Source organism: Bacillus rossius (assembly GCF_032445375.1).
Source record: "Bacillus rossius redtenbacheri isolate Brsri chromosome 9 unlocalized genomic scaffold, Brsri_v3 Brsri_v3_scf9_2, whole genome shotgun sequence".
Taxonomy (NCBI): Eukaryota; Metazoa; Arthropoda; class Insecta; order Phasmatodea; family Bacillidae; genus Bacillus; species Bacillus rossius.
This window is the reverse complement of record NW_026962013.1, coordinates 17,702,434-17,723,826: the sequence shown is the minus strand read 5'-3', so window position 1 is coordinate 17,723,826 and position 21,393 is coordinate 17,702,434. Positions and strand designations below refer to the sequence as shown.

At 37.2% G+C, this 21,393-nt stretch overlaps 1 protein-coding gene across 1 annotated transcript; it reads right to left on the bottom strand.

Annotated features, from left to right (window-relative positions):
* Positions 1–1,236: 1,236 nt before the first annotated feature.
* LOC134543127 (uncharacterized) lies at positions 1,237–19,766 on the bottom strand. Its single transcript, XM_063387962.1, has 5 exons — positions 19,733–19,766; positions 16,665–16,790; positions 10,316–10,488; positions 6,202–6,370; positions 1,237–2,654 (listed from the first exon to the last, which is right to left on the bottom strand). The coding sequence occupies exons 2-5, from the start codon at positions 16,786–16,788 to the stop codon at positions 2,542–2,544; spliced, it is 579 nt and encodes a 192-aa protein (XP_063244032.1). The 5' UTR covers positions 16,789–16,790; positions 19,733–19,766; the 3' UTR covers positions 1,237–2,541.
* Between the last annotated feature and the right edge of the window lie 1,627 nt (positions 19,767–21,393).

Sequence of the window (21,393 nt, the reverse complement as noted above, 5' to 3'; positions counted from 1 at the left end):
TGAAGGAACATAGTCATGGAAAAAAAAAATTGTATTGTGCTCTATGGATTTTGATGAGATAAAAATGATGAGTTACGTTTTTCCCCCCAAGTAATTAACTTACTGATGATTATGAGCTTGAATGAATGTTTTGAGTCTTAACCTACTATCACCCCCTTTCCCTTTACAAATAGGATCTAATATTTGCGACCAGTTTGCAAATGGATACTTAAAGGAAGCGGTGGGAACAGCGACAAATTTTGTCCCTCTGATAAGCCGCGACCAGCCGCAGGGTCAAGTCGCCGTGACTTTGTCGCTAATAGCGACATCGTGATCCCGAAGCTTCATGAACTGCAAATTATGGAGGGACATTAAACAAGAACCTTGTTTGTAATGTACGTGGGTATGATATTTTTAGAAACAAATTATACAATTAAGCTTATGTGTTTTTGTGCACGAAACTGGAAGATCTAAGATTTTATTTATTTTTTTTGAATGAAAAGCTTGTTTTTTTACTTTATTTTTATCTCGCTATTCAAGTATTATTAATATTTACTCTGTGACATTGATCATTATCATTTAACAAAAACTTAAATAACGTATGTTAAAAGAAAAAAAATTAGCTCATATTTCAATTCCATGATTCTGCGATAATTCGGAAATTTTTTTAAAAATAAAATATATATCTTTGATTTTTTAAATATATATATTCTGCACATTAATACAATACTGTGTAACACACAGAAACTTGGCAGTGGCCTACTTCGGTGCAATAAACTAGTGGCTTCTTGTTTTGTTCGCATGCACGTGTTATTTCGACGCTCGTGTCTCACGTCGCGAAGAGGAAGCACACGCGTGTTGCTGGACGAGCAGCGCTAGGCGTGTCGCGTGTCGCGTGTCGCGTGTCGCGTGTCGCCGCTCGACAGATGGTGACCTTCCCGCGGCAAGTCGCCACCTACTCTCTGCGACACGCGACCCGCGACACGCCTGGCGCCGCTCCAGGGGAGAGCGACGCAACATCGACATCTTCGCTGTCGCGGGTTGTCGCCTGTCCCTGCGAATTACAGTTACAGTCGCGACTGCTACACGCGAAATGGCTGTCGCCGCGACAGTAAAATTTCCCCATCCCTACTTAAAGGTCCTTATTTCTCCGGGCCACAAGTCTGAGTAGTATGAATGAACTCTAAATTACATAATATTCGAACAGTAGATTATTGAAATATTCTCAACCAGACAATTTATCCCCCCAAGTTTTGGTTTTCTTTTTACAGCCTTTATTTTGAAAATAACAGTACATGATTCTAGTTTATTAGTTTCTCGCTGTATTGAAAAATTTAAATTTTCACATACCTTCAATATTATTACAGGAAATACTGCAGGTAAATTATTTTTCACGATTTTTCTGGAAAGATGTGACTTTACCTGTGGTGATTTTAGTCCGAAGATGCTACATTAGTACATAATTATTGTATGAAAGTTTACATAGATATTTCTTTGAACAAATTAGATTTTTGTTTTCAAACTATACCAAAACAGTTCCCAGGCTGGTTTTTGTTTATCAATTTACAATGAACACGCTTTAACATCTAAGTTAAAGCTAAAGGAGAAAAAAAAAACAGAACAATCCGACACTTCTTGGAGACCGAAAATTTGTGTCGGAATGTAACAGTAAACTCAGCATGTGTACCACTATGTAGTCTGTGTCATGTCACGTGTCTCAGATATGACAGTTCTGAAAAGCAGAACCAGCGCTACCAAATTATCCGACCGTCGTTTCAAGGCGTCATACGCTGTGTGTTTACAAACATTGGCAACCAGAAGAATTCGTAGACCATTGTAACGACTCTTAAAAACTTCCAAATCTGAGACAAGTTAGTGTAATAAACAAAAATGCCCTCAAAAAAAAGTTACATGAATTAGGAAAAAAAATATTTAAGACAATAATGAAAAAAAAATAACTTAAAGGTGTATGCCCCCATTCCAGTCGTTTTTTTTTTTTTTAATATTTACGTCCCACACGGTTTTTGTCGTTTTTTTGTGAGGCTGAACTTTCACAAAATTGAAAAAAAAAATTATGTATCACATACTTTTGGTATAATTAGATGGCAAAATTGCTTTTTTAAAGTTTTTGTGCAGTAGGATAAGTAGAATGAACTCTAATACAAAAATGGAACTTTTTTAGGTTTAAAGACAATTTCACTGGCTGCTTTGTGATACGTTTTTAATTTATTGGGGGAAAATATTTTTTTTCACCTGGGAATTTAATAATAATTCATAAATTTTATGGTATTTAACGGCTAAATAAAATTAAATACATTTTCTGAAATAATTTTAAACCTTACAACGCAGTAACCACTAGCATTGCCTTTAAACCCGAAAATTGACAAAATATTAATTTAAAGAATTAAACTTTGTCAGCTAATTATACAAAACGTAGTCTTTATATATATATATAGTCTATACGTTTAATCATGTTAAACGTAAATATTAAATAACTATTTGTAATGGGACCGGCACCCTTGAACTATTCACGTGTGGCTGTAGCTGTCTTGTGTTGTGGCGTCAAGTCGACTGGTTGCAGCCCGCTATCTCTTCTATAGCGTTCCAGAGAGGCATCTTCTGGAACACGTCCAGAGCTGCTTCGCGCAGGGATTCCAGGAACTCAGGCCTCGCATCTGCAACCACCGCGTCGCACACTGATACCAGGAGGGGTGCTGCCATAACTTAGAAAAACACACGATATAACTGTCTAAGATATGACTTTCTAAGTACGTAATGACATTTCTAAGTTGTGTTTTTCAAAATTGTGTTTCTAAGTTATTATACTTCTAAGTTATAATTTTCAAAGTTATGATGTTTCTAGCTTGAATGATTAGGCGTTGTGTTTTCTAAGTTAAGTCATTCAAACTTATGACCGTTCTCAGTTAAGTGGTTTTTCACGAATTCTAAGTTATGACAGTTCTAAGTTGTGACTTTCTAAGTTATGTGGGGATCCCATACCCGGAAATGCAGGTTAGAGGTTTAGATGGTATGGTTGAGACAACCAAGATCTAAGTGGCTCCAAGCACTTGGGTATAGACCAGATTCTCATAAACCGAGTCAAGTTGGGATCGATCCCATGATCTTCACTACAAGAATGTTAAAGCCTCAGCAATCACGATCGTCTGGGATCTTTCAATATTTGACGTAATCTATGATGCAAGGACGTAAGTCATTATGCAGTCGGGAAATGACCATTAATTGGTAAAAAAGATATATCTTTAAAATTTAACGATTATGCCTGAACCAACTTCAATGGCTCCATGTCTTTGGAATTATATTTTAGGAGCTTGACTTTCACGAAAATATTCAATGTTTAAAAAATACATGAGCATAAATTAAATTGTTTTAGCTCAAATCCAACTAAATTAGTAATACTTTCTGGCATTCACTAGCATTTTCACGGCTTCAAAGTGAACGGCGCGTGGATACACATTTTCTAAGCAGTCATATACATGATAATATTATACGGGTAAGTGTAGAAGTATGCCTGCAACAGTTACATAACAATACTTCAGTCTAAAGTTATGTACTTGGTCTAGAGTAGGTAATGTCGCTCAATTAAAATAGCATCTGTAAATGTTTGAAAAAAATTCAAGTAGCTTAAAATAGTTTAGCCTAATAATATACATCCAAAATTTTAGTCCCAAAAATTTTGACCATTAAGTTAGTCTCCAATAAGTTAACAAAGTCACATGACCTAAAATCACTAAGCCTAAAACCATTGAGCCATCGAATACTATTGTCTAAGGCTGGATTTAAAAGCGTAATTTGCTTTCACTGTGTGATACGTAATTGAGTGAAAACATGAAGCGTTTGATAAAAAGAAAATCGTAGGCTTGTACACACATAACATCTGCACCTTTAAACTGTTTTCGTAACACTTTACTTAAAATTTAGCAGGCAGAAACGCCCATTGAAGCTGACATGTAGCCGATGCTTGCGCATTGCGTCTTTTTTGAATCTTGCGTAATTTATATACGAGTACATTAAAACATCGTTATTAATTTTTTTTTATTTCGCGTGGTTCAAATACCCGGACCTAAAGATACTTTAAGAGCCCCGCCTAACTGGGCACACATACGGTGTGCAAATCTTCAGGAAAAACTACGCGATTTGAAAACTAATTACGATATTCGAGTGGTGACTGTTAGAGAAAATAACATTCGCGAATTTGCTGAGGGCGGGTGAGTAGTTATGTTTCCGTATTTCGTTTACTAACCGTATTTTTAGGCGAGAGAAAAAAGCTAAAACGTGTGTAATTAAAATAATTTTTAGACATGAAACACCCGGTAATGATTCTAGAAAGCAACCAATAGCCTTGCATTACACCTTTAACTTTATTTCTCCACCATATAATGTTATGTTTGCCACTAAAATTTTATAGTTGTCATATATACGACGAAAAGACTGAGCCTTGCGCTTAGAGGCGATACCGCAATAGAAACACCAGCGAGCGTCGCACTTATTATCATTCCGCCTCACCAACATAAATATACATCCTGACTAGGACTGCCAAAAGTCGGCAGCGCTCCAGGTGTTCACGTGCCATTTACAAAACTCTCAAGATTTATTGAAAGCGTCCGATTACGAATAGTGTTAAAGAACCATTGCACTCGTCTATACAAGTTCTCTTTCAAGGTTTCGTGTTTAACGTGTATTTTTTGGACAGTGAAAAAGGTTTAAATGGTGATTTTCGCGTACATTTTTAAGTTTAAAAATTCTAAACACGGTATTGTACAGTAAATGGTGTAAGGACGTTCAGGAAGGCTTTAATATTTAATGTTCCACAATAAAATTATATGGTCACTGAATAAGGGGTTTTAGGCCCCACCATCTTCAATTTATTTTATATTTTGGTATAATTATAATTTTAAACTATCACAATTTTTTAGCATGTCAAGGCACAAACCATATATCCCAGATATTCTCTAGTCGGTAAGCGCCGCAGGGAAATAACTTTTTATTTTACGCGAGCGACTGAAACTTGGTTAGCACACCAGTTCACAACTATTGACTTCAACAAGTAGCCAAAGCTAAGTCCTATGTCATGTCAAACAAAAAAAAATAGCACGGAAGCTTTACTGCAAGCGGTATCAAAATATTTGAATTTTCTAGATGGCGAAGTCCTTAAAGTCCCGAAAGGCACTGTACCAACACAAAGACTGCATGCCGTACGGTTACTAGACAGTAAAGGCTAATAGGCGTGCGATGCGCTAGACAGTATCGCCCTTATCGACCCCACGTTTCCAGAGCCAGGAGGCCACTACACTGTTAAAAATTTTTCACCTTAAATTTTTCGCAGAATTCTGGTTTCAAATTGTCGTTATCTTCGTTAAGTTTACAGGGGGTCGAGTTCACTTACTCTTAAACACGAATCAACAATGATGGTCTTATCACATTGACAAAACATTCAAAAAATTGTTAGTCTACGGTAAAAAAAAAATTATCCCTCCCCGTATGTGTTTTCCTTGACTACGGTGGAACACATACGCAGTTTCTACTAAGATCCAGCTATTTGAGATCACGGAAGAACTCTTCGTTTATTTCAGGTGAATTGTTCCTTTAAAAAAAAAATTGGTTGTCTGTTAAGTCGGATTACGGACGATAGTTTAACGTGACAACGTCATAACAAAACATTGATAAAATGATTGCATACATTTATAAATATTTATAAATTGCACTCATTAATTCAAATATGTTTATTACTTTAACGAAGAACTTTTTTTAACTATAACTTTTATACACGTTTGCTATTTTAACTTCTTCCAATCTGTGTTATTCTGTTAAGGATAGGACGATGATAGGAAAAGTAAGAAACGAATGGGAGTGTTTCAAGTTTAACGTGCCTCGAAAAAAGTCAGTCAAATCGATGGTTGTTCCAATCGAGTTGGAAGAAAGACAGATGCGGCGCAAGCGTACAATGAGCGTAACGGGACAATGAGCGTAACGGGGCAATGCGTCATCCTCTTTAGTGCGTGCAGCCGGCGTTCATCGATTTATTAGACGTTGTCACGTCAAAAAAAAAAAAATTTTAATATCCCTCCCCGTATGTGTTTTCCTTGTCTACGGCGGAACACATACGGAGTTTCTACTAAGATCCAGTTATTCGAGATGACGGAAGAAGTCTTGGTTTATTTCAGGTGAATTGCTCGTGGACCGGAACCGACTGCGGGAACCTACCGGCGCAGGAGAGGGCGAAGCGCGAGGGCCGCTCGGCCGGCCACGAGTAGCCCAGGGTGAAGCACACCGCCAGGGGTGTCACGCCGTCCAGGCACGCGAGCTTGAAGCGCACCGTGTTGGCGCCCAGCACGCGCACGCTCCTGTGCAGGAAGGGCAGCTCGCGGCTCGGCTGGAACAGTCCGTGCGCTCCGCGTTTCATTTATTTCGATATCATGTCAACAAAATAAGGTGAAAAAAAAAAAAATATTTTAAATAAAAAAAAAAATTACAGTGTGTTCGGGACATAAAAAGGTAGGTTTTCACAGAATTTCGTGAAAAACAATTTTTTTTTGTAAAAGATAAAAATAATAAAACCAAAAACTTGGTTATTTGAAATTTTTCACATACATTTTGAGGTTATGTGAAAAACGTGTAAATACAAAAGTTGTAGATGTTTTTATTACCTAAAACTTTGCTATTTAACTTTTTTCCATAGGACTTGTAGTTTTGCCAGAAATCGAGATAAACAGTTTTTTACCCTTAAAAAACTCACCCCCTTCCACTTCCCGACCTCAGATCACCCGTAAATTATTTTTCCTTTCATTTTTTGTTATATTCTCCTCCTTTTCCAATGGGTTTCATCTTACTATTTTTTTTTTTTTTTTTTTCACTTTTTACAATTTTCAAAGGCTTCAGCCCTGGTCTATTACCTTCGGGTGACTTTCATTACATTCCTGCTGTCGCATCGCGTCAACGCCTCGGCAACAGCAATCTGGCGGTGTTCGCATACGGAAGTATCTAGCTTCTGACTTCAGTTGTATACATTTAGGTGAAGCGGTGGCCCGTAATTCAAGTCACTGGTAGATGACGTACAGAGTTCAGTGTTTTGTGATCCTTGTTCCAGCGTGTGCTGTGCCGAGGCCGGAAACGACACGAAAGAGAATCAAAAGAAACAAATTATAATGAAAATAAAACTATTTGAAATGAAATGCATTTCATAGAAGCGATCGTTTGAATCAGCAAAAATGTATTATCTCAGAAATTATGCGCCACTTTTCGTGACAAACACTCATTTAAAGATGCAATAAAACACTGCTTAACTTTATTACAATTAATTTTTGCGCTTAGAGACGATACCGCAATAGAAACACCAGCTTGGGTCGCACTTATCATCCCGCCTCACCAACATAAATATACCTACACCCTGACTAGGGCTGCCAAGTGTTAAAGCGCCATTTGCAAAACCCTCAAGATTTATTGAAAGCGTCCGATTACGAATAGCGTTTCAGAGCCATTGCACTCGTCTACACAAGCTCTGAATTTGGTGGAAGTAATCTCGTGAATGCGACAAAAGTAAAGGAACGGAAATCTGTAACAACCACGGTGCTGCCATCTATGGAGGATGACGCGAACCAAAGTTCACAAAACAAAAAAATGTATAGTATTAACTGTTAAATTAATTTTTATAAGATCGCCAGTATTTGAATAGAATTTTCTTGTCGAAAATCATGTCTAAAGCAGCAATTTAGTATATTTTATTTTATTTTTTATTTTATTGGAGTCGTTTCATTACATAGTTTAAAATTTCTGCCTGCTAATCAAATAATTCAATAGTTGACGTAGCTACTCCGGCAGCGAATTCTAGCGGCTAGTGCGGAATGTACGCGTGACTGGCTTGATCTATGTGTAGTTGAAAACACAAATTTCGTTTATTTATCACGCTCAGCATTATTTTTTTAAAAATTCTACGTTTCTTTTTCGTGTCAAGAGTTTCGTATGATAAGTATATTTGCAACATGAGAACACATGAGTTCGCTCGTTACCGAGGTTAGATGTTACACATCTCTGGCGAGTACAGGTAGACTCGCTCACATGGTCTTTTTATTAATATATATAACAAACACAAAAATGTTATAAATATGTACAAAGAATCACTGTTACGTGGAATGTCGTAATGGCAAAGGTGCGTAAATTTTGTGCACGTTTAACGTCTTGTCGACACCGCGGCATTTAAAAACGATTATAAATGATAAGATTAGAATGGAGAATTGGTGGAATGATTTGGTGGTGTGTTAAAACGGTTGTACTCAGGAAAAAAAATAAACCGAGAGCCATGGCAACGTACGTCACGTTTCCCCACTTGAAATTTACGGTCCACTTAAATCACAGCAACATTTCTCCCTCCCCCCACCATATTGCATGTGACAGGGTCCGGGTGGGTTTAAAAGTGTGTACCTTGCTGACATGGCATTCCGCTTGTAACAGTGTACACGGCAACAACCATAGCGATGGACAGGAGTATTCACCGGCCTATCCTCATTGAAATCTGAAATTTAAAAAAAAATATGGCTACCACCGCAGCCAAATTCTCTGCTTCTATTGGTCGCACGGACAGGGCCGGTGCAAGGTAAATTGGCTCGCCCTAGGCGAAAAACCTTAATTGCCCCCCCTCCCTTCGGCCGGACACCCCAAAAAAATTTTCCTTGCCTCAAAATACATCATGTAAGCCTAAGATTTTGTCAACAATCAAATGTAAGCAGGCTTGTATTTTTTTAAACTTTTTTACTTATTACAAATCATAAACAGGTCATCGTGGACTTTAAATAATTACTTATATCAATATAAACATTCCAGACTGTTACAAAAAAAAAAACATTTTCATCTAGTTACAATAATCGTTAAACATGTTGTATGAGCTGTTGTGTGTCGTGCTGCGCCGCCCCCAGCTACTTGGCGCCCTGGGCGGTTGCCTAGTTCGCCTGTATGGACGCGCCGGCCCTGCGCACGGAGCAACGTAAACGGAAGTGCTCAGCGTCGCCGACCGTCTCCGTCTGCCTGCCATTGTATAGAAACTCTGTTCCGTTAGATCCGTCTCCGTTTTTCGTGCCATTGTAGATTGTGATCTGAGCTCACAGCATTAAATTGAAATGTTTCCTGTCGATTCCATTAACGAAAGACTCGTGACTGCCATCCTATCGGGGTAAGCCCAAGGGAGGGGGAGCTCCAAGCAAAATAAGCCGAGGGCTTCCCACGCAACAGGGCTTCAGCGGCTCTAGTGGGCGATCCCCTCATGACTAGAAAAGTCAACAACTTAACACGGTCATAAGTTTGTACTGTCATAACTTAGAAAACACGTAGCTGATAAATCACACAACGCCGAACACGCAACTTAGAAACGTCATAACTTAGAAAGTCATGGCTTAGAAAGTAATGACTAGGGGCATGCATTTTTCGCGAAAAAAAATCTGAATGCCTATTAGACTGCAATAAGGTACACCCGCTCCAGCGGTTTCTTCCTTGTGATTGGCGGCCGTCTGCGAGAGAAGTCGTTGCCTTACCTGACCGAGCCACTCATGGAAGCGTTTCCTTCCGCGCTGAGTTAGTTACTGTGATTGGTGTTCTAAGAGTAGAGACATGCACCTGAAATAAACTCACCCAATCACGAAACAAAGACGGATGGTACAGTTTTTTTTAACTTGCAGCTAGTCTCGGAATCTTTTCGCGAAATATGCATGGCCCTAGTATTGACTTAGAAAGTCATAACTAGAGACCCGTGAATTTCGCGGGTTCAATGACCTCCAGGATAGACTCCAACATTCTCTACACACTCTGGCAGATGCCAACTGTTCAGTGGCTGCTGACGTGTGAGTCGTCTCGACTGGGTGGCCTGTGATTCGACACTTCTATGAGTGAGGGTCTCTAATTGGCCCTCAGTCCTCCAGATTAACAGAGAACCAATGACAGAAGCAGCACTAAGGTATAATTATTTGAATATTAGCATAACACGAAATGAATCCGACAAATACACGGGTCTCTAACGATGGTACTGTTTTTTTTTTTTTAACTTTCAGCTAGTCTCGGAATCTTTTCGCGAGATATGCATGCCCCTGTTAATGACTTAGAATGACATTACTTAGAAATTCATGACTGAGAAAGTCAAGACTTAGAAAGCCATAACTTAGAAAGTCGTGACTTAGAAATTCATGACTGATAAAGCCAAGACTTAGAAAGCCATAACTTAGGAAGTCGTGACTTAGAAAGTCGTGACTTAGAAAGTCGTGACTTAGAAAGCCATAACTTAGAAAGTCGTGACTTAGCAAGTCGTGACCTGGAAAGTAATGACTATATGTCGCACCTGGGCCAGGCGGCGGAACTGCAGCGCCCTGGCGGCCGCGCCGCGACACACCCGCCGCAGCGCGTGCAGGTAGTCGTCCACGAGCTCGGAGCGCACCCCTAGCTCCCCGTGCTGCGGCAGGCAGCGCGGCAGGAAGCCGTGCGGCAGGTGGTGGCGCCTCACCGCGAACACGTCTGCCGGACCAACCCCTCCTTCACGTTACTCAAACCAGCATAACATTCATTTTTTTGACGTGACAACGTCTAATAAATCGATGAACGCCGGCTGTACGCACGAAAGAAGTGTCCCGTTACGCTCATTGTACGCTTGCGCCGCATCTATCTCTCTTCCACTCGATTGGAACAACCATCGATTTTGACTTTTTCGAGGCACATTAAATTTCAAACACTCCCATTCGTTTCCTACTTTTCCTATCATCGTCCTATCCTTAAAAGAATAACACAGATTGGAAGAAGTTAAATAGCAAACATGTATAAAAGTTATAGTTAAAATAATCTCTTCGTTAAAGTAATAAACATATTTGAATTAATGAGTGCAAATAAAAGTAAATTTATCAATTAAATTGTAGATTTCATTTCACTCCTTCTTTGTATCCATTCAAAGTAGTGGTAACTCAATAAAAATGATTCAAATTTATTCATAAATGTATGCAATCATTTCATCAATTTTTTGTTATGACATTGTCACGTTAAACTATCGTCCGTAAACCGACTTTATAGACAACCAATTTAAATATATATATTTATAACATAAAATTTTGCATTGATAATGCTTTTATTACTCATGTAGGCATAATTTTCATTACAGGTTTGTTTACTAAATTTATGTGTGAAATATTTAAAATGTGTTCACGCACAGCGTTTTTATTTATTTATTTTAATGATGTCAGTACTCGCCAGTCATGTGTGAACACCTAACCTCCATGACGAGCTCATGTTCTCGTGTTGCAAATAAACTTCTTATAATACGATTCTCGGACACAAAATTTAAACGTAGAATTTTTTTTTTTTTTAAATTATGCCGAGCGTGATATTTATACGAAAATTGTGTTTCAAACTACGTTTCCTGACTCGAATCACGCGAAGTTTCCTCGCCCGCCGCTAGAATTCGCTGCCGGAGCAAATACGTCGACTATCTATCGTACCATTCGATTTGCAGAGCAGAAGGTTAAACTACATATATAATGAAACGGCTTCGATAAAAGCGAAAATTACTTGAAAAAAAATACTAAACCCTGCAAATACTATAGCATTTTGAAGTTGTGCAAGCGCCGCTTCCGGCATCATGCATGGAGTACACTTATGAAAATATACTTTAGCAACTGAAAAAATTCTGAAAAAAAAAAAAAATTGTCGTTAAAGGGTAGCACACCTAAGAAAGCTTGGAATTGTATTTTTATTTTTTTTGTAATTTCCCTCCTATAAAAAAAACATGTACGTATTTAATCGTCTGGTACAGATGAAAGAAGGGAGTTAAGGAAGAAACAAATTAATATTTCAAGTGTGATACTACAGAAAATGCAACAGTAACTCTGGGCTACGAATTGTTACTTCAAGTGTCCAAAGCTAACGTTTGTGGATTTTCAAATTTAATAATGCCTTGTACTGCAAGCTCTTGTCAGATTCATGAAATTCCAAGACATCGAGATCATTTGAGACTGATGAGGGGTGAATATGGGTACGGGGGGATGTGGAATTACACTGAGAAAACTTACTGGCAACGTCCGCCACGTGACACATTTGTGACAATAAAATCGTAATTTACCTCTCCAAGAATTGTCTCGGATAGTCTAAAGCGAGTGACGAGTGATCTTACCAGTGCTTAACGTGCAACTCAAGGTGCGCATTATCTTTTAATCGGCTAATCACGCATCTCTCTACTTAAAAAACATAAAATTGTTTCGTCATGAAAAGCTTTATGAAACTATGTTGGTAAAATGAAACAAAAATGCCTTAATGAGTATAGTTGTTACATCATATGATCAAAATAATTCGCATTTTTTTTTATCCCGCCAACTTCCCATTCTACATCCACATTAAAACGTACCCAATAACACAACTTGTTTAATCGAAGGAAAAAAATGCAACAAGCCACGACATTGGGTTTGGCATAGATCGCAGGGAGCATTAGCTTATTTTTCATACTTAAGTAAGCGTTTGGGCTTCGTGGTTACCACGTCAACAGATTTCTTTGTTTTCCCCGGCAATGTTTGAGTTAACGAAACGCGAAACTAAACAGAAATATTCAGCTATCAAACATAGGAATTTTTCAACCACGAAGCCGGCGCCGGCGTAGCGATAATAAACCGCCATTGTGACACTCGTTGTTGTGGTTCACAACAGCCGTCCGAGATATATTTTTAATTTTTTTTTACATCCAGTCAGTAGTGTGATGATATTTTCATCGGGAGCACGCGTCGAATGTGTTCCTTGTTGTGGCGAACAGCGAAACGATTGTGACAATGTGACAACAAAAAAATAACACAGTGGAATTGGCGAATAATGTCGTGACAAACTTGTAATTTGAGAAGCTCTATGGCATGTTTTCATGTCGCTAACACATTTTCATCACGAAGTGGTCAATAGAAAGAAACAAAAAGAAAATGGAATCAATAAAAGACAAGCCGAAGAATAATAACGTGTATTAGTCGGCATTGTCCTGTGATCGGGTAGACCAGAAATAAATATTTATAGGAAATTTTTTCTTAATGTCGAGGATTTTAAAAAACAGTTTTGAATAATCACCTCCTCCTTACTTGTTTGCCCATATTCCATTCCAACGACTTTACACAGCAATATTAACGCATTTGTCGTTGGTTTGCATGTCAAACACGTTCCACTGCGGAAAAAAAAAGTCGCAAAGCCAGAATAACAGAGGGTGGAGGATGGGTAAGGGAAAGGGGTAGAGTTGTCAAGCTTAGAGTTTGCTGCCGCCGCAATGAATCACATTTTCAAATAAGTAGCCTATCGAACCAGATGAATTCAATTCGGGGCCTTGTAATCATCAATAAGCAGACACGTAAAACATACTACAAATAATTATAAGACCTTCAACACTGCATTCTACTTATTTCTAGTATTCTATTTACAAAACAAAACTGGTATCGGGGGACACGGCAGTGCCCCCGCCAAGTCGAGCGCGAAGCAAACACTGCCGTACCATCCTTTACTGGAACCATTTCGCCGCATTTTCAGTCCCCTATTCGAGAACCTCTGGATAAGACCAGAACGCAGCTATAAAATTACATACTTAAAATAAAATTTCAAGTCTGTAGGTCATTTAGTTCCGAAGTTAAGCGAAAGCAAAGTTTCTCATTTATGACACCAACTCACTCACTCACGATCATCAGAATAGAACTAGTACTTCCCATAAACTCAGAGAGCTGAAATTTGATACAGAGTTAGGGTTTAATGGCCACATAAAGGGAAAACTATAAAAACTAGGATAATCGAAGATCTGGAGTACCTGGTGACCCTTATTTGAAAACACAAGAGCCCAACCAAACTATTAAAGATCGACATACCGCCTTTACAAAAAATATTCAACTTTGTTTTCCTCTTCATTTGAAGTCAAAAATGGAAGGTCTGAAGTATCTGATGAAGAACCCTCAGCTTGTCTCTGTATTAGAGATATGGTAATGCCCCCTTCTACTATTGGTACATAAAAAAATCGACTGTCATTGCAAAAATCCAGCGTAGTGGGACACATCTTCTAATTTAATCTAGCCTATTGCTTCCCACTGCTGGGCGAATGCCTCCCCTTCTGCTTTTAATACGCATATAAATAAAATTAAAGGAAAACTCTGGATAAGACTAGACTGGCTTTTATACTTATACTTACAAGTTTACAAGAAGAAATAGTCGAACGATTAACTTTATTCTACTCGAACATTACACAAATTAAATAAACAAATTACACTAAATTATTAAATAATTTCGCTCAAAATTTGGTCAAAATATAAGTCATTGGACTAAGAGTGGCGGTGATACCCGCACACGTCGCTAGATGGCGCTGGCTGTATTTTAAAACGCGCTTACGTTTGTTTTTCCGATAACCTTATATTGCGAAGTGGCAACCGGCCGCGTTACAGTCGTTTACGACATTCTTCTACTGCGCTTGAAAACGTTTGCTAGGGATTAGGAGGGATTATTTGCATTTCGTTGATTTCGCTTATTATTTCGTGAGGTTTAGGCGTAAATACCGCGCCGATCTTTCAGAAATTAAACCGTCTAAACCGTCTAAAAGAATAAATAATGAACGCGAATGGGCAATACGAAAAACTGTTGCTACTGTACAAGGATCAGAACCGGAAAAAAAGAAAAGAAAGATTTGTAATGATAAAAAAAATTCTCTTAAAAAGAAAAAAATGTGTCAAATAAGAAAATCTAATAAAATAAATCAATATGCCTACGTTTCTACAAAAAGAAGTTAAATCCCACTAAAAACATTCTGTAAAAAATTAGCCTAGTCTCGATGGAGCTGCTTGTTTATCTCTAAAAAGTAATGAAATCTAGACAACGTCGTGCCAAGTGTAAGGTTCCTTTCTGCGATTTTTTTTATTTTTATAGTTAATGTTGTGTGACTTGGCCGTTGAAGAGTACACAAGGGTACAAAACCAGGTGCTCCATGACACAATTGCACCAATCTGTCGCCAGAACCGCTACCCATTGACGATGGAAAATTGCCACTTGGAAAACGTTGATTCAATAACCAGTCAATTGTAGGCTTGATAAAGCTGCGTATTTCAATAATACTTATGTGTAGGCGAGCCTGAAACAAACAGTATAAAAAATTATTTCCAGTACAGACGGACTTCTAATCATTGATATAATTCCGTCTGTACGTCTATTTTATGTTAGATCGGTGGTCGATTTGACGCTTCAAAAAGAAGAGAGCAGAAGTCATCATTGTCAATGCTGAATGCATGTGTTGCACATTCAACAAGAGCCTAAAATGATACACTAGCGTTCAATTACCAATACCAGTATGGGCTATTATCTCGCTTAACAAACAGATATAACATGACGTGTAAACAAAATTGACTTGTACCCACTAACGTATAAAGAATGTTCAACGGCCTAGTCACACAACATTAACTATAATAATAAAAAAATTGCAGTAAGGAACCTTACACTTGGCACGACTTTGTCTAGATTTCATTACTTTTTAGAGATAAACAAGCAGCTCGAGACTTAGCTAATTTTTTACAGAATGTTTTTGGTGGAATATTAATTACAAATTATTTTAAAATTTTAGTAAATTTCTTTACTGTGAGCTATTCATTTAGTTTGGTCGATTTAAATTTATTTTTACTGTTAAATAATATTTTTATGTAATATTTGTTTTTGTTTTTATTAGTAGCAGAAATTAATTGTATTTTCTGTTAACTGTAACAAAAGGCAACCAAAAATAATAATAATAATTCCGTGAGTGGGAGAGGTGGTTTGTACAGAAAATGAGCGAACCATATAATAAATGAACATAGTTGTGTGTGTATACATACACATACTTTCATTAGCTGTAGCCACGGTTTCATTGCATGTATATATTTCATGCGCACTTAATTTTCAGCCGCTAAATGTTGTTTTTTTTTTCTTTTGACATGGTAACGTCTTATAAATCGACGAACGCCGGGCTGCACGCACGAAAAAGCATGACTCATTGTCACGTTCCGCCTGAGCCGAGCGTGCAGGAACCGGCCAACCACCGTGCGAGAAAATCTTCTATAACATCAAACAGGTTAAGGCGGGCTTTTTAAAAGCAGCGATTTAAAAAAATTTTGATTTGTTTGTCCAATTTCGTCATTTCAAATTAACAATTTATTGACATTGATTTGATTTCAGTTTATTTCTATAACTAATATTGTTCGTGATTATATTCAAACAAATTATTTCAATTAAATTTGAAAAAAAACTGTAAATAATATTTTTGAAAATTAAAAAGTATGCAATTTTTCATCAATGTTTTCTTATGACGTTATCACGTAAAATTATCGTCCGTAAACCGACTTTACAGACCCCCCCCCCTTTTTTTTTTTAAAAAAAAAGAAAGGAGTAGGTTTGCACTACTGCTGGTTCGCTCGTCGAGACGGGAAGCCTACAACTCACGTAGTTTCGGTTCCCTGCAAGAATTTCCGAAGATTTCCGAAGTTCTGCGTTTTGGTATTAACGTCACTTCAGCCGCTAAATCAGAAGTTTCCAATGAAAACAAGCATGTAGTGACTGACCTAATCTAACCTAACCCTTCGATTTTTTTTAATTTCAATTTTTGAGAGAAATCCCAAGTTGCACGAACGTGGTAGGGAACCGAAACTACGTGAGTTGTAGGCTTCCCCGTCGAGACACCCCACCTCTGCCAGACTGCCTGCGCACGAGACGAACGTAGAAGTTGTAATTTTCCGAGTCCCTCACTCCGCCGACTACCGGTGTCAGGTCCACTTTGATCTCGTCCTCGGTGCGCTTCTTCACCCACATGCCTGCAACAACCACCACGTCACGTGACACGCTGCGACGTTACGTGACATTCTGCGACGTCACAGTGGTCCAAGATGATATATAGCTTCGTGGGGGGAAAAAATATGAAAAATTCGTGGTGAAGGTGGGATTCCTATGCAGACGCAGCTCGTCTGACGCGGAGCACTGCTGCAAGGGAAGAGAAGCCTAAGATGTACGTCAAGTTCTGTCCCTGCCCGAACACGCCCGAATACTCACCTTCGGCCAACCTCGGGATTCGTTTTATTTTTTGCGCAGGAATAAATGAATTCAAATATTAAAAGTGGTCGGTTAGGTCAGCTACATTAAAAAACACTTTAAAACACTATGTACAGGTTAGTTAGGTTAGTATAGCTACATTAAAATAAACAGAGAAATATAAATATATATAAATAAACCCGAGGTTGGCCGAAGGTGAATATTCGGGCGTGTTCGAGCAACAGGACTTGATGTATATCTTAAGCTTCCCGTCGCCAGGGCAACGGAGGCGCTCGGAGAGCAGTATAGACGCAGCCGCACTCCAACACGCAATCTGAACAACTTGACAGATCCACATTTCTTTTTGTTGGGCTAAATATTTTTATCACTGAGACCTGAATGTGCAGAACAAAGATTAAAAATCCATTTGGCTGTAAGAATTATTAAAATCAAACATGAAAAACCTCTAAAGTGACCAAATCTTAGATCGAAATATATTTCAATGATTTTCTTTTTCAATTAATTGTACAATAGAATGTACAAACATATTAGAATTAGCTTAAAATTGTAATATACTTTTGTCCTAACACTTGGTTGGTTACAATTTCTTCCATGATATTAATAACTTCACAGTCATTTCTTCTTTTTTTTTTTCAAGTCCTTATTTAAGAAAAACATTTTTTTTTTTAACTATACACTTTACTAACTATTTCTGTACATTCAGGTGTCTGAAATGAAAATATATAGCCAACAAAACCAACCCCATCGAATTTTGTCAAGTATATCATGTCGTTCATTCTATTATTTTTTTATATCTCTCTTCGTTCATGTACGATAAGACATTTCCTATTATCTTAAATCATTCAGTAGAATTCACTTATTTGAATAACGAAATGAAGTAAACTTAAAAAAATTATTTACTTCTATAATATTTGTGAATTTCAAATCGACTAATTATATTTAGTAGGCTTAAATCAGATGTTGAGGACACAAACTGAGAAAAGAAGGGAGATAAAGAAAAACTAAATTCACATGCCTATATGTGATAAATTTTGTGGCATTATTAAAATGAATGCCTTTACTATTTTTCTTCTAGCAGGTTCTTGGCCAGCTTCACAATCACGTACTTTTTTTTCTTTTGTGTTCTTGCAATCTCTCTCAGCTTACGATTTTGCTGGGCTCTGTTTTGATTATGTTTTTACACTTTGAATTCTAAAATTCCGTAGAAATTTCCATCATTTTTGAGTTTTTTTCTGAAATAAAATACTAACTTCCAATGCGCAGCAAAAACTTAGTCACTAGTTCTATTGAAACCAAACTCTTACCTTCAGTGTCCACGGTTTGGTACGGAGTGAGTGTTATCTTGAAGTAAGTATAAAGTAAACCAGAACTAGTCACTAAAGTCAATACCCATCTTTTTTTTTGCTATGAAAGCACAAATTTAATTGTTTATAATATTGCATAGAGAAATGTTTTATAAATAGTTTGAAACTTAATATATTATTTTTATTAGTATTAAAATTGTAGTCTTTGAAGGTTTCCTTTTTGATTTAGTAATTACGAACTGAGTTACGAAGAGCGAGTGGTATTCTAAATTACTTTATTTTTTCATGAGTTTAAAACAAATGGTCTAAAACTACAATGAGTGCGGGATAATAAATTATTTATCTATATTCATACAAATTTATGTCTCCAAATACATCAAGTTTACTCATTTTTGTTCTAAGAAGCTCTACGTAAAATAATAAAATGGGAATGTATGTTTTAACCATTAAAACGTGATCCAAATAAATATTTCAATGTTCTAAATTACATTAGTAATTTTATTTCAATATCTAAAATTAATATAAGCTATTATAAAGTTGTTTGTTGGGCATAATGACACGCCATACTTTTCTACTTCAGAATAATTTTATTCCCTAATAGGTGCATCACTTGGCGTGAATATTTTTGGTGCAAATTCACACAAACATTCTGAGAAATGTCGTATTTGGTCGAATAGCACCGCTCAATACCACGGGCGCCAAAATTGGGAGGGAGGAGGTGGGGGAGGAGGGTTAAGCCCCATCAATGATTAGATGTTTAATTTCATCCCCGTTCTCCCAAAATAAAATAAAAAGTTTCACTGACAAAATATAAAACACAACTTCTCTATTGACATGTTTCCTGAACAGAACATCACCACCAAAGCCCATATTTTGAACGCTTCGTTTTTTGCCAAAAGAAAATAATATAATTTTTTAACTATGCATGATATTTTTATCGACATGCGATAAAATTTACTTAATTCATGAGGCTTGTTATGAGAAAGTATAGTTTAGTCTGAATGCGATGTAAATTTATCTCATCATAATGACGTCTCGGGAATAAAATCATATCGAAAGAATAAATAAACGTTGTAAACGTCGAGCTACGTGTGACTCATCTTGAGAAGTAAAGTGAGTGGTAAATGAGTGGGATGTTCGCCTCACTCAGTTTAATCTGAGAAAAAAAGGTGCATTTATCTGTATGCATTGAACTTGTAGAAAGGTATTTAAAAAGCAATTTAATTGTACACATACACCGTGTATAATTTAGAAGTGTTAGCACTTGTTATTAAATAATAATGCTTTTTTCGTTACTTTAGGCAATAAGTAAATTTGTTTCTTTGTTCACAGTGAAATTAATTGTCCCCCCCCCCCCCCCCCCAATTTAAAAATGTGCTTTCGGCGCTCATGCCTATACTCACCACTGAGTTTAGCTACTATCTCTGCCGCTTTTGTGCCATCTGTAAAACAAAACAACAAATAAATAAATACTAACGAAGCAAGTTGTCTGACATTTCATTAAAATAAACACGACCAGAGTTTATGTGTGTTTATGATTACGACTAAGTGACAATAACACTTCCTTCAAACATAAAATAAAGGTATAGGTGAACAAAGTATTTCAAACAAATTCAAGTTTTAATCCTAAATGTTACCATGAAAGTTGATGTGTAACTACTTCGCTCTCAGTATACGGCATTTGTTAGGGAATCGTTTCGTGAATGGAAAGAAACTCGCATGGAACGGAAATGTGTAAACACCGTGCTGCCAAAATTCACAAAGCCAAAGAAAAACGTTATAGTATAACTATTTAATTAATTTTAAAAATATACACAGTATTTTAATTTAACACCTGGATCAAAGTTCAGGTCCAAAGCCACGGTACAGAAATTTTTATCAAGACCTTTTTGTTTTTATCGGAGCCTTTTTATTTTATAGTTTAACATTTAGTTATGCAAATCGGGTGATTCGATTGTCGACGTAACTGTTCCGGCAGTGAATTCTAGCGGCGGGTACGGAAACTACGTGTTATTCGCGTCATGAAATGCTGTTTAAAACACAATTTGCGTATATTTATCATGTTTGGCATTGTTTTAAATAATTATACGTAAAATTTTGCGCCCAAGAATTGTATTATAAGTGTATTCGAAACATGAGAACACATGATTTTTTCTTGTAACCTAAGTTAAATGTTACACATCAATAGCTAATATTGATAGACACACTGACATTTTTTTAAAATAATATTACTGTAGGTCGTGTTTCACTTGAATATAATACAACGGTTAAAATTAGTAAACTCGCTGCTGACGTCAAGCGTCACACAGGCTCGCGATCGTGTTACAAAGCAAAACAAAGCACCCGTGTAGGGTTATGAAATGAAATTTCACGAACCTATCCATAATGAGCAATCAAAGAACCGAAAATTGCACGCGACGTGTCAAAGTAAAAATCGACGAGAATGGACGTGTATCGCTACCAGACTTAAGGTTTTTTTTTTTTTTTTTTTTAATTTTTTGCCATTTTGAAAGTTTGACGGATGCTGACTAGCGCTATAACGTGGGAGTATTTCCGACGCCCTGACTCGTATTCAACCACAAAACTACAATTTAATAAAATTCTAAACAATATAAACTTCAAAAAAAATAATTTTATAATTAATCTGGCAACCTATTATTAGGACATACTTAACATATATTACGGCATTATAAATTATTTTAGAAACGGAAAACTCTTCACTATGCATACACAAGTAAATGCAGAATAAAACTTAAATATACAGAACATACAATTGGTGATATTGTATCGAGTAGTTAATATCGTATTGCATATGACCTTATGATTTTTAATATTCCTATAATTTTAATTACAATATGCCAAGTTAAGGTAGAGCGCTGCCAAATTTGTCTCACCTTGCCCTTTGTTAGCGCGGGCTGTACCTTTTGTAACTTCTGCGCTCCAACTGCCACTCTACACTAGCCAGGCGTTTTTGTTGCTGAAAGAAGTATTCAAGTTACTAAAACCAAACCGTTCTCTTGGCCAGTGTAACTGCGCCCACCCGGGAGGCTGCGTGAAAGGCGCA